This window comes from Trachurus japonicus, chromosome 13 (genome assembly GCF_045865225.1).
Source record: "Trachurus japonicus isolate A0001 chromosome 13, Traja_1.0".
Classification (NCBI taxonomy): domain Eukaryota; kingdom Metazoa; phylum Chordata; class Actinopteri; order Carangiformes; family Carangidae; genus Trachurus; species Trachurus japonicus.
Window position 1 is genome coordinate 9,046,294 of NC_140919.1, and position 12,973 is coordinate 9,059,266.

Sequence of the window (12,973 nt, forward strand, 5' to 3'; positions counted from 1 at the left end):
TCTTCCTCCTCCTCTAAACTCTTCCTCCTCCTCTAAACTCTTCCTCCTCCTCCTCTTCCTCTAAACTCTTCCTCCTCCTCTTCCTCCTCTAAACTCTTCCTCCTCTTCCTCCTCCTCTAAACTCTTCCTCCTTCTCCTCCTCCTCTAACTCTTCCTCCTCCTCCTCTTTCTCTAAACTCTTCCTCCTCCTCCTCCTCTTAACTCTTCCTCCTCCTCTAAACTCTTCCTCCTCCTCCTTCTCTAAACTCTTCCTCCTCCTCCTCCTCTTCCTCCTCCTAAACTCTTCCTCCTTCTCCTCTAAACTCTTCCTCCTCCTCCTCCTCTAAACTCTTCCTCCTCTTCCTCCTCCCTCCTCCTAAACTCTTCCTCCTCCTCCTCTTTTAAACTCTTCCTCCTCTAAACTCTTCCTCCTCCTCCTTTAAACTCTTCCTCCTCTAAACTCTTCCTCCTCCTCCTCCTCCTTTAAACTCTTCCTCCTCTTCCTCCTCTAAACTCTTCCTCCTCCTCCTCTAAACTCTTCCTCCTCCTCTTTCTCTAAACTCTTCCTCCTCTAAACTCTTCCTCCTCCTCCTCCTCCTCCTCCTCCTCCTCCTCCTCCTCCTCCTCCTCCTCCTCCTCCTCCTCCTCCTCCTCATCACAGACTGAAGTTCTGACGTGTTAAAATCACAAGACTAGCAGTTCACGAACGCTCTGTTTATTTTCTGTCGTGTTGAACTTTGCAGCAGTAACAGCAACAAACAGACTCTGGGTTGTTTTCTGTTGCTCTTCCTCCAGGCCGAGTGTCATCTATGGAAGCCCTGAGGGGACAATTCAACTGCACTTTCTTGTTTTTTTGGTCCGTCTGAGGTTGTTTCCACAGAGGAATTAACAGAAAAACAAAAACTCAATTCATTCACTCCTGATATTTTGGTGGGGAAAAAAATGTGTGATTTAGTTTTGCTAATATTTGTGAATTAAAGCAGAAGTAAGTGATCCGGTCGTTTTGGCTAATGCTGCGTTCCAGGCAGGCTTTTGAAACCGTAAATTACAGCTTCAAGTCACAACTTACGACTTTGTAGCGTTTCAGGCAACCCACTCGTGTTTTTCCGACCTGTTTTACCTGTGAAAGTCACTATAACGGCCACTCGTAACTTCTGACCCGTGAACTCGTACCAGATCGAACTGGTACGAGTTCACAGGTCTGAAAAACACGAGTTACGAGCTGCCTTGAACGCACCATAACTTCTTGTCAGCCGATGGAGTTAGCAGCCCCCGCCCTCGTCATGGATCTATTGGTCCTCGTCCCTACGTCACCACATTCACGCGCATCCCTTGGCTGCACACACAGAGAGGACTGCCCCTTTATGCCGTTCTCTCTCCTCATTGGATAAAACTTGTAGGATACGAGAAAAGTTTTCTCCTCGGCTCAGAGCAGAGCAGAGTGACTGACAGACCCGTGTTTCAGACCAAACACCAGAACTCACCGGAGGAGAGTTGTAGCGGATGCACGGCGAGGAACCGCAGGAACAGTCCGTCACCGCGTTGGAGGCGCTGGGAACCGGGACCGGACACGCTGAGGAGGAACGTCACAGGATGAAACACATTATTACTGACAGAACACAACACAACACAACAGGGAACAGGGAACAGGGAACAGGGAACAGGGAACAGAACAAAACAGGAAAAAAGAACAGGGAACAAAACAGGGAACAGGGAGCGATATTTTTTTTCGTAGGATGACTCCGGGAAAGTCCCGCCTTTCCCGCCGTTCCCGCCTCTGATTGGCTAGAAGGGCTCTCGCCTGATTGGTTGTTTGTTTTGGCTGTGAAACGGCTGTGAAACGCAGGCTGTCGGCAAAGCGTGAGATGATCTACCTGGACTCTCTCTACTGATCTGGCCTGTCTAGCCTCTACCTGGTCTTTTTACTAAACTTAACCAACACCTGTCTTCATTGCCTAAACCCAACCAATGGCACAATTACACTTCTCACTCAAACTCAAAAAAAAAACGCAAACCGCTTCGCCATGGCGTCTGATCATATTGAATACCTAAGCTGTGTGTATTTTAGTTTACTACAGTACTGTTGTGAGATTTTGTAACATGTTATGTCAAATGTCATAAGTAAAAGAATGTTATATCAAAATGTAAAAAAGCAAAAAACAAAAGAAAAAGACTATGATAAGATCTGACCATGAAAAGATTTTTATTCTGTGGGTAATGGGGGCGGGACTAGATCAGCTTTTGCTTCTCCCGCTTTCCCTTTCGGCCATGTGTATTGTATTATTTGAACTAAGATGAAGTGTGATGATGATGATTTAAATTGACATGCCCGAAATAAACAAATTGATTGATTGATTGATTGATTGATGACGTCAATCGGAGGAGAATTCATCCAGCCAATCAGAGGCGGGGAAGGCGGGACTTTCCCAGACTCGTCCTACGAAAAAAAATATTGCAAACAGGGAACAGGGAACAGAACAGAACAGAACAGGGAACAGAACCTGCTGGGGAACAGAACTTACATTTCTTGATGGCGACCGACGGCTCCAGGAAGGGATGGCTGAAGAACGCGTCTGCAGAGGGAAGAAGAGTTGTCCGTCAGAGAACCAACAACAACAACAACAACAACAACAACAACAACAACAGAACCCTGAGTCTCACCGAAGTCCATGCGGTCCTTCTGGTTCCTCTGCAGCAGCCCCAGCAGCAGGTCGCTGAGCTGAGGGGACGTCTCCCTGGGAACGCTGGGGAACGGGAGCAGGGGAACGTAACGTTAACGCTGCATGAAACAATCTACATACACACACACACACACACACACACACACACACACACACACACAGACACACACACACACACACACAGACACACACACACACAGACACACACACAGACACACACACACACACACACAGACACACACACACACACACACACACACACACTAGAGCCCTGCAAATCTGAGTTACATTGATAACTCTGGTTGAGCGTATTCTCACTGAGCTGCGTCTCATCATGTGTGTTTAACAAACTGACAACACACGATAGACCAGAGCGGCATCTTTATGCAAATGAGAATGACTGATGCATCCTGGGTAATTTAGGGGCAGCGCCCGGCATTTTTAAATTGCACTCAGTGGTTTTTTGTGTTTTGATGGAGCGTAGACTAACTAACAATCAATCTGAATGTTTTATTTTGTGTTTCTTTTGTAGCACTATGTCTCATAATTATTTTGACACCCTCTTTGAAACCCACCGTTCACACTATCTTGAAAAACTACAATGAATGAATCTACGGTATGCTCCTTTAGCCTCCCACAGTGATCAATGACCCCACACAGTGGCCAGAAATGTCTGACCCAGACATCTACACGTATTTGGTGGAATCACCGGGAGGTTTTGGCTCAGTGTTGTCTGGAAATAGCCTGTTAATAGACAACTTTTTGTTAGTTAGTTTGTCAAGCCAGTTGGGCTGAACTTTTCAATGGAGGGATGCCGGGCGCTGCCCCTAAATTACCCAGGATGCATCAGTCATTCTCATTTGCATAAAAATGCCGCTCTGGTCCATGTGGCCGACTACAGTGGCTCTCAAACTCTTTTACATCAAGAACCCCTAAACTGACCCAAATTAGACCTCCGTTGAACAAAAGTTTGAAGCAAACACCAGAAATATTTGTTCTGAGACTGAAGAATGTTACTTTTTTTAGTCAATGTATGTTCAAATTAGGGTTAGTGGCGTGAATTTTTGGAAATATTGTAGAGAATTTTCTGGGGAAAAAGTGGTAAGATAAAAAAAAAAAAGGTTAAATATCTTTTTAGAAAGAAGTGTTAAAATTTTCTCCCAAAAAAGTAAAAAAAAACAAACATACTAAAAAAAAGTGGTAAAATTTCTCAAACAAAAAAAAAAGTTTTAAAAATGTGGTAAAAAAAGTGGTAAAATTTCAAGAAAAAGTTGGGGATTGAACCCTCTCAAATCCACTTTGAGCACCATTGGCCTACTACACACACACAGACCTGCTACTGTATCGAACCGGACAGCAGCCGACAGATTTATTAGATTAGGTTGTAATTCAATAATCGTTATAAACCAGGGTTAATATGTGTTAATACGATGCTTAGTGTCGGCTCCCACTCTTTTCTTAAATCATTTTCCAAGACGTTTTCAGCTGCTCCAGTCTGACAGACATTAGTTATCTTGCCGTTCACTAACACATTTGACCACTAATCGACTGTTCAATGGCTCTCAACGACCAGATGCACCGGTTCGGGCCGAAAATATACACAATTAACTACACAACTGACTCAGATCGGGTCACGTCTGAGCTTCAACCACAGTTTGAATTTTAATTTTCAGGCCCATTGAGACCTCTACTGCTATGTTTCTGTTTTCCCAGGGAAACCTCCTGCTCCTCCAGGTGACGTTTCTGACCAATGAGAGAACAGCTGTGCATGGCATTTGTTTACAACCTTGGACCCGTGAACATAATGCACCCTAACACACACACACACACACACACATGGATCCATCATCTGGGAATCCATCAGTCAGTGAATCAATCATCAACATGTTCGCTGCGACTCACATGGGCTGCAGGTTCTTGTTCTTCTCGTAGAACATCCTCAGGTCCTGGGGGCTGTTGGCCTGTGGAGGTGGAGACAGAGACCATGAAAACAGAGAACACACACACACACACACACACACACACACAGACACACACACACACACACACACACACGTTGCCACGCCACCGACAGTCGGACGCTCTGTTCACCTGGAACGGCGGCTTTCCCACCAGACACTGGTAGATGACGGTGCCGATGCTCCACAGGTCGGCCTTGGCGTCGTAGTTCTGGGACATGATGACCTCCGGGGCCTGAGGGAGGGGGGGGGGGGGGGGGGGGACCAGGGGGGGGCAGGAAGGTCAAAGGTCAAAGGTCAAGATCTGAAGTGTTTACAGTTGTGCATCAGACTGCTGAGGAAGCTGTAACTCTACACACTGACCATGTACATGGGCGAGCCGCACAGCGTGGCCGCCATCATGTTGCTCTGCAGGTAGCGGGCGAAGCCGAAGTCAGCTGCAGCACAGAGGAGGGAAAGGGTTAATATTATTAATATAATAATAATAATAAATACACACACACACCCTGGAGACGGTCAAAACTAAAACCAGACAGCGACGAGTCTTTGAGTGTGGACAGCTCAGTCATTTGTCTTAACTGCTGTAACACTATCTGTCCTGTTATTGTGTATTTTTAATGTGACCTGCCAAGGGAACTACAGATGCAAATTATCTTAAAGCTATAATCTGGTATAGTGCATCAAATGGCAACATTTATGTTTGAAGTGTACACTGTCCCTTTTAAATAAATTAAAATTGGAATGAACTTATGACTGAGCTGCTTCTACACTAATTAAACCTCTTCAATAAAATTCTTTTATGGACCGTCCAGCCAAAAGGAAATAAAAATACTGTTATAAAATCTTCATACATCAATATTTGTTTCTGCTTTTTTTTGTTTAAAGCTCTTGAACCACTTCAACTCCGCTAAAAACTACCAAAAGTTTCATCATTTTCAGATTTTTACCCCTTTACTCCGGATTGAATACGTGATGTCACTGTTGTTATTTATGAAAAAACAAAACAAAACAAAAAAAAACCCAAAATGTGATATTTTTTATATAATGAAATGAATAAATAGTGGGGAATTGGGGCGTTGCTGGAGATTAGAGTGTTAAAATGATCACTAAACAAAAAAGAAAAAATATCAAATATGTACATTTTTGTTAAACCTTCAAACATTTTTGTGTTTTGTCATTTAGATTTTTTTTTTATATATATAAATGCTGCACAAACTCAGAATCAGCATTGTTAATACAATCTCACATATTAAATCACTGAATGAACTCTCTGAGCAACATGGTCCAAAAGGAGATCAGAAGTAAATGTATATAATATAATATAATATAATAATATAATAATGTCTGGTCCTGGTACCTATTTTGATGCGGATGCCGCTGATGTTGGACTTCTTGCGGCCGGTGTACGACAGCAGGATGTTCTGTGGCTTCAGGTCTCGGTGGATGATTCCTTTACTGTTGAGGATCCTCATGGCGGCGGAGATCTGCTGCAGGAAAACCTTCAGGGTCTCTTCTCTCAGCGTTCCCTTCGCTGCCGGACGACAACAACGGTGACACGTTAAATCATTATCAACAGTGACAGCATTTATTAACTTCATGTTATTCCATTTATTACCATGTTAATCACCTTACAATCAGTCTTTAAACTGGTTTTTATGTGTTCGTTGTACAGCTACATCTCTTATATGAAAAGACGTACACAAATAAAGTTATTATTATTGTTATAAAATGATAAAAAATTTAACTAAAAACCTTAAATATGAGACATTTCTAGTCTCCACTCAGCCTCTCTCTGTGATAATCGGGAGGAAAAATAAATCTGGTCTAGTGCCTATGACTGCTGATACTAACATATGTGACACTAATTTTGTTTAATTGTGTTTTTATACTTTGCTTTTACCTTTGTGGCACTCTGAGATATTTTTGATGAAACGTGCATTAGAAATAAAAACGTATTTATTATCATTATTATTATTTTTAGTATGTACGTTGTTAATCTGGTGATCGAGGGGTTGATCTGTCTCCAGGTTGTGTAAACTGGAGGAAAAGAACAGGTGAGATCTTCTACTTTATGTAACGGACGGTTTGGTCGTTGGCCGTGCTGCGTTCAAAGACACACGGCGTCACACAGCACAGACGCCGCCGGCCGATAACGACGACACTTCACTCAGAGGGCGAAGGGGCAACGTGTCTGACCACGGATCTACGACCACCGGGACCCTGACCCACTGTGAACTGCAGATATGGGACAGACATGTGGGACAGACATGTGGAACGGGGTCGTTATGTAAGAAGCCACGGTGATAAGAGCCGTTCCAGAAACACAATCAGCGTTCAGGTGATGTGACCTGGTGGTGAACGGCTGTGACGGTCGACTCCCTGGTCGTCTGCACTGAAAAAACTACTTTTATAATAACTTCTTGCCAGACCTGCACGATATCAGGAAAATGTCCGATGTGCGATGACACTGTTCGATATCGCAATGACGATATGACCTGCGATTAGGGATGTCACAATTACTTGTTTTCACAATTAATCGCGGTATTAAACGCCACAATTAATTGATCGCAAAGATTCCTAAATACCGTCACTTTAAAAACAAAAGATCATGTATGAACCGTGTTGGCAGATGTGGCGCCAAAGTGAAGGTGAATGCACAGATACTGGTCCATTTACCTAACGTAGCTTTGAATTGGTAGGAATTTAAATGCTAGAGTGTCATTTGTAATTAAAAAAAAAGATTAAAATGAACTTAAACATTTGGTATCAATGACACTTCCCCCGGCGGATTAATGATTGGTCATATTTTCGTAGATATTTAAAATATTTTATAGTTAGTAATGTATATTTTAACTGTATTTGATTTTACACATCAATAGTGTTGTGAAATTAATTAATGCATAATAATCGTGATCATCGTAATACCATGATTATTTCTCTAACAATAATCGTACCAAGAAAATCTGTAATCGTGACATCCTTACCTGCGATAAATAAATAATCTAATATTCAGGTTGTTGTGTATTAACCATACAGTCCATATACGAGGGACCTGACAGAAGTCAACCACTGTTGTTGTTACATTGCGTTACGTTGCGTTGCGTTACGTTACGTCTGGCGGTGTAGCTCAGGTTACAGGTATGAGACCTGCCTGCCCAATAAAATGTACTAACTGCCTTTCAGGCGACCTTCTACGATGTGTTTATCGTGCATGTTTACATCTCGATGACGATTAAAATACGATTTATTTGGCAGCCCTACTTTTTGCATTATGTTACTATTTTCTTTTCTTTTTCGTTTCTTTCGAACTAGAAGAGATGATTAAATTCATTTGTGATTTTAAGGTTTTTCTGATGTTCATAATAAACCAAACCGTATGAAAATCGGTAACTGGTTATTTTAGAACGTACACCAGAGGCTTAATGCACTGAGGGAGCGAGCGGGCAGAGCCAAGATGGCGGCCGCGTGGTGCCGCCGTGTCATTGGGCAGCAGCGTCGAGTGAGTCATCTTTTAATTTTAAAATGGGTCTCAAAAATCTTTTAACTTGTAAAATTGTTTCTTGTTTTTACTTTTATAACTGTTTTTAACTTCTCTTTGATTGTTTTTGTAGCACTCTGAGATTTTTTGTTAAAATATAAAGTGCGTTACAAATAAATTATTATATATTATCCATGATCAAATCAGGAAGCAGACAGGAAGTGGATCAGGTGTTGGTGCAGTAAAACTGTTGTTTGTCCTGATTGGCTGTTTCTGCAGCGTTAGCACGCTACACCGTGTGTTACATCATCTCATCCGACCTTTGACCTTTGTTATGAACTCTCACAGTGATAAACAGTGTGTGTGTTGTGTTTGCTGCTCTGAGCGAGAGAAGGAACTCTTTGTACCAAGCTGCAGTGTTTCCCACACACACACACACACACACACACACACACGCTGTAAAACAGAGTTACATTATCCCTCAAACTGTCATAACACACTGATAATAAATGCACACACACAGAGACACACACACTGCAGTGTTAGTGAGGTCGACACAAACAGATGAGTGTGATGCTTACCTTGCAGATAGTCGGCGAGATCGCCTCCGTTACAGTACTGTGTGTGTGTGTGTGTGTGTGAGAGAGAGAAAGAGACAAACACACAGTTATATTCATGTTCAGTTCAGCTGAATGAGGTTTATTTAGTTTATTCATTTATTTAGACGTTGTATTAATTAGTTTCACGTTCGGCCCAGTTGAACTCTGCTCAGCCGATTGGTTTTTGTCATTAAAGTTGTCTAAAGTTATTTGTATGCTAGTTTATGAATGTGTTGTTTGGAGTACTGTTCGGCTGTTGCTGTGAGACGCTCTGAACCTGTTGAACTTTGTTACTGTTCAGCTGTGTACACACTAAACTTCAGCGACAACTTTGTTTCCAAGTGTCGTGGTTTGATTAATGTGGAGGAAAGTGTGAGACAAACTTGTTTTCTTCCTCCTACAGAAAGTTAAAACATTTTAATATAGTTGTGCTGCTGAATTTATTAATATACAAGCGTGTTTAAAGAGAGAGTTCAACATTTTGTCAAATCGGCCCATTGCCATAATCCCTATAGTCATAGCAGTAGGTTTATTACCTTTAATTGTCGGTGCAAGCTGTTTTTAGAACGGCGGAGCAGAGCCGTGAGCTGCTCAGAGCTACGCTACGGAGGCTCATTATGGGATTTCTTGGTTTCCCTCATCAAACTCATCAAATACACAATCCAACAACTCCACAACGCTCTGGTGGACAAGTTGTGAGCTGCACATTCACCACGCTATGAGATAATAACACAACATTACCAGACAGAGTTGTTTTAGAGGGAAATTCATGCAAAACCACTGATGTGCGTTGCCTTCAGGGACAGTTTTTCATCAACAGTCTCTGCATTTCCCTCTAAAACAACTCTGTGTGGTAACGTTGTGTTATTATCTCATAGCGTGGTGAATGTGCAGGTCACAACTTGTCCACCAGAGCGTTTTGGAGTTGTTGGATTGTGTATTTGATGAGTTTGATGAGGGAAACTACGTAGCGTAGCTCTGAGCAGCTCGTGGCTCTGCTACGCCGTTCTAAAAATTAAAGGTAACAAACCTACTGCTGTGACTATAGGGATTATGGCAATGGGCCAATTTGCCAAAATGTTGAACTATCCCTTTAAAGCTGTATCAAAAATCAAACATGTCAGCGTCTCAGACAGGTTTCCTGCAGCTCAGCGCGACACAAGGTTAATTACAACCACTGAGTCAAAGATGTGAGGGCTCAGCCTGAAGCCGTCCAGCCAGCTGTTCCCACAGACTGTGGGAACAACAAGCAGCTCGGAGCTTCAGGGAACGCCGGCCGTTCCTAGAAAACACAGCGCTGTATTTTTAGTCAGTAACTTGAGGTGGTGTCGGTTTGTTTTCTGCCCTGCAGCCAAGTCAGAGTCAGAGTGTCGCAACAGCAGCAACAGCAGCCGAGACAGAGGGAGAGGGAGAGGAAATGTTGTGTTCATGTGCAGTCAGGAAAACATCCACACGGTCACGTTGGTGTTGTTGCACTCACCTCCATCACCAGGAAAACTGAGTTGGGTGTTTCCTAGAACAGAAGAGACAGAGAAGCAGTGAGAGTAGTAATTCATCCTGAGGTTGTGGCTGTTGGCTTCACCTCATCTTCACCTCCGTTTCACCTCACTACAGCAGTCTGAGGTGTTTACAACCATCAACAGGGTTAATCCCCGGAGTCTGATAGAAGTTTTCAGATGTAAACAAAGTAGGGCTGTTCGATTTTGCCCAAAAATAAAATCTCGATTTTCTTCTCTTTTTTGTTAAATGACAAACTATTTTGTGTGCTGTTTGTGTCTTTTCAAATGGACCTAGAGTCTAATTTAAAAAATATCTATCTATCTATCTATCTATCTATCTATCTATCTATCTATCTATCTATCTATCTATCTATCTATCTATCTACCGACCGTATCTATCTATCTATCTATCTATCTATCTATCTATCTATCTATCTATCTATCTATCTATCTATCTATCTATCTATCTATCTATCTATCTATCAACGTGAGAGCTGTAACTGTGTAGTGGAAAAGGGCCGCAAAATGCCGACATGCTTGTTTCCAGTGTGTGGGGAGAGCAGTGGGAGAGCGTGATGGGAGGAAGGAGACGGCAGTCATTACAATAATTCAGCGTAGCCCAGATTCATGAACGGGGGCTTACCGTAATTACCCTAGTTAGAGTAAAAAATAGATTTTTACGATTTCAAAAAATCGATTTTTACGATTCCAAATAATCGCGATTACGATTTTAAATCGATTAATCGAACAGCCCTAAAACAAAGGTAACGCAACATGATCAGAATCAGAAGCAGTTCATCGATGACCCACAGGAACTGGTTATGTTGTTGTGATATTGTCAGTCACACAAACTTCACCCACTGGTTTTAACTCCCTGATCCGACAGGAAGTCAAACCACATCACTGTCTGTTCATGTCACATCCGATCCACTGATCCTGGATCAGATCCGTGTCACTAAAGACTAAATCCAGATGTTGAGTCCTGTGATTAAACACAGACCAAGTTCCTGGATGATAAGAGAAGTTCAGACTGTGGATGTAGTGAACTCTCCTGCAGCTCCGGTTTCACATGATCCACTTCAACAGCACTTCAACCCGTCTGAACATTCACTCAAACTGCACTCGCTAACTTCCTAGGTATCGGACTCAGCGACTCTGTTGGACCTCTGGAGCAGAACCAGACCAGAGGAACAGTAAAGCATCTTTCACAGTGTATTATGTGTTTTATTCCACTGTTATATGATAAACATGAAGATAAATAAACTGAAATACTGAAAGTGAACTTTTGAAAGAAGCTTTAAGAGAAGACTTAAGGTTTTTTGTACATATTTAAGATACATTTAACTCAGACTTTAAGGAGGAACTGTGCAGGATTTGTAGCTCAACTATGCTACATTTTTACTTTAATTAAACAGCTTTGGAGTAATTGTGATGGTTTAATAAATGGCTTAACTTGCTGCAGGGAGGACGGAGGTTTTGCCTTCCACTTGTGTGTCACTTATTGCATTTTCTCTTGGCTGAAAACCAACCTGGTAAGATCAGAGCACACAAACGTAGCGCCCCATAACCCGTAATCCCTTGTTTATGAAGACTACACAAATATACACGTGGTAACATTGTATATGATACAGTATATAACGTTATCTACTGCTTTATGGATTGATTTCTCACCGGCTTTGTTGAAAACAAATGCACATGGAGGAGAGGAGGGTTAGAGACACAGAGACCAGACCTCGTTCTTCTTTAAGGAAAATCATAATCTAAGATTTTATTTTAATTTAAAGAAACCTTAAACCAGACTAATCTTAATCTCATGAAGGAAATGTTATAAATAATAGAAGGTAAGAGGAGGACCCATCTGGACCCAGCGGATCCACTCAGCTCAGGGTTTAGCTGCTGCACGCTGCGGTTTCAGCCGGGGCAGGTGGCGGTGGGGGAGGGGCCACAGTACACACTCTTTATGTATGTGTGTGTGTATGTATGTGTGTGTGTGTGTGTGTGCTGTGTGTGTGAGCTGTGAGGGTCTGGGGGGGATTACATAATGAGGGAGTATCCCACAGACCAGAGGAGGAGGAGGAGGAGGAGGAGAGGAGGAGAGGGGGATGGGAGCCACGAGACCAGGACACAGAGGAGGACTGATACTTATTTTTTTTCCCTCTCTGGCATAACAACTGTTGACCTTTGACCTGCTGCTGTCAGACGAGGGGGCGGAGCTTAAAGACCCACGGCAGCAGCAGGTACGACTCGCTCCGTCACACTGGTCTGCTGGTGTGTTTACGTCTTTATTTTATAACGCTGAGATACGAGAACTCACTGTGACTGATCAATAAACACAGTGTTTCTGTTTGAGGAGATAAGATCGATGAGTCAGTGTGTGTGTGTGTGTGTGTGTGTGTGTGTTTGTGTGTGTGTGTGTGTGTGTGCATGTGTGTGTGTGTGTGTGTGTGTGTGTGTGTGAACCACAACAACAACAACAGACCAGCGCCCGGTCAGTCGTTCACTTCTTACGTCACACTCCAACTCCAGGAGGGTTAGGGTTGTTATGTAACGGTGTGGGGGGATGGGAGCTGTGTGTGTGTGTGTGTGTGTGTGTGTGTGTGTGAAAGTATTAGTGTGTAGCTGACACGCTTTTGTCACGCAACCTCCACAGACTCTAATCCAGGGAGTTCTGCTGGAGTCAGAGCTGTGACATCACAGACGAGCGTGTCAGTGAAGGCAACATGAGAACATCCATCAGGAGGTCAGAGGTCGGGGCTGTAATAAACAGGTGCACACAACA

General features: G+C 42.9%; 1 protein-coding gene across 1 annotated transcript in view; it reads right to left on the reverse strand.

Moving 5' to 3' along the window:
• The window catches only part of ulk2 (unc-51 like autophagy activating kinase 2), a 49,865-nt gene that overhangs the window by 23,657 nt on the left and 13,235 nt on the right, over positions 1-12,973 (reverse strand). The window contains exons 4-12 of the mRNA XM_085794794.1: positions 10,176-10,208; positions 8,678-8,714; positions 5,976-6,149; positions 4,982-5,055; positions 4,752-4,853; positions 4,563-4,621; positions 2,641-2,723; positions 2,502-2,552; positions 1,464-1,552 (exon numbers count right to left, since the gene is read on the reverse strand). Of these exons, the coding sequence (XP_085650920.1) occupies positions 1,464-1,552; positions 2,502-2,552; positions 2,641-2,723; positions 4,563-4,621; positions 4,752-4,853; positions 4,982-5,055; positions 5,976-6,149; positions 8,678-8,714; positions 10,176-10,208 (702 nt within the window). The remainder of the gene's footprint in view (positions 1-1,463; positions 1,553-2,501; positions 2,553-2,640; positions 2,724-4,562; positions 4,622-4,751; positions 4,854-4,981; positions 5,056-5,975; positions 6,150-8,677; positions 8,715-10,175; positions 10,209-12,973) is intronic.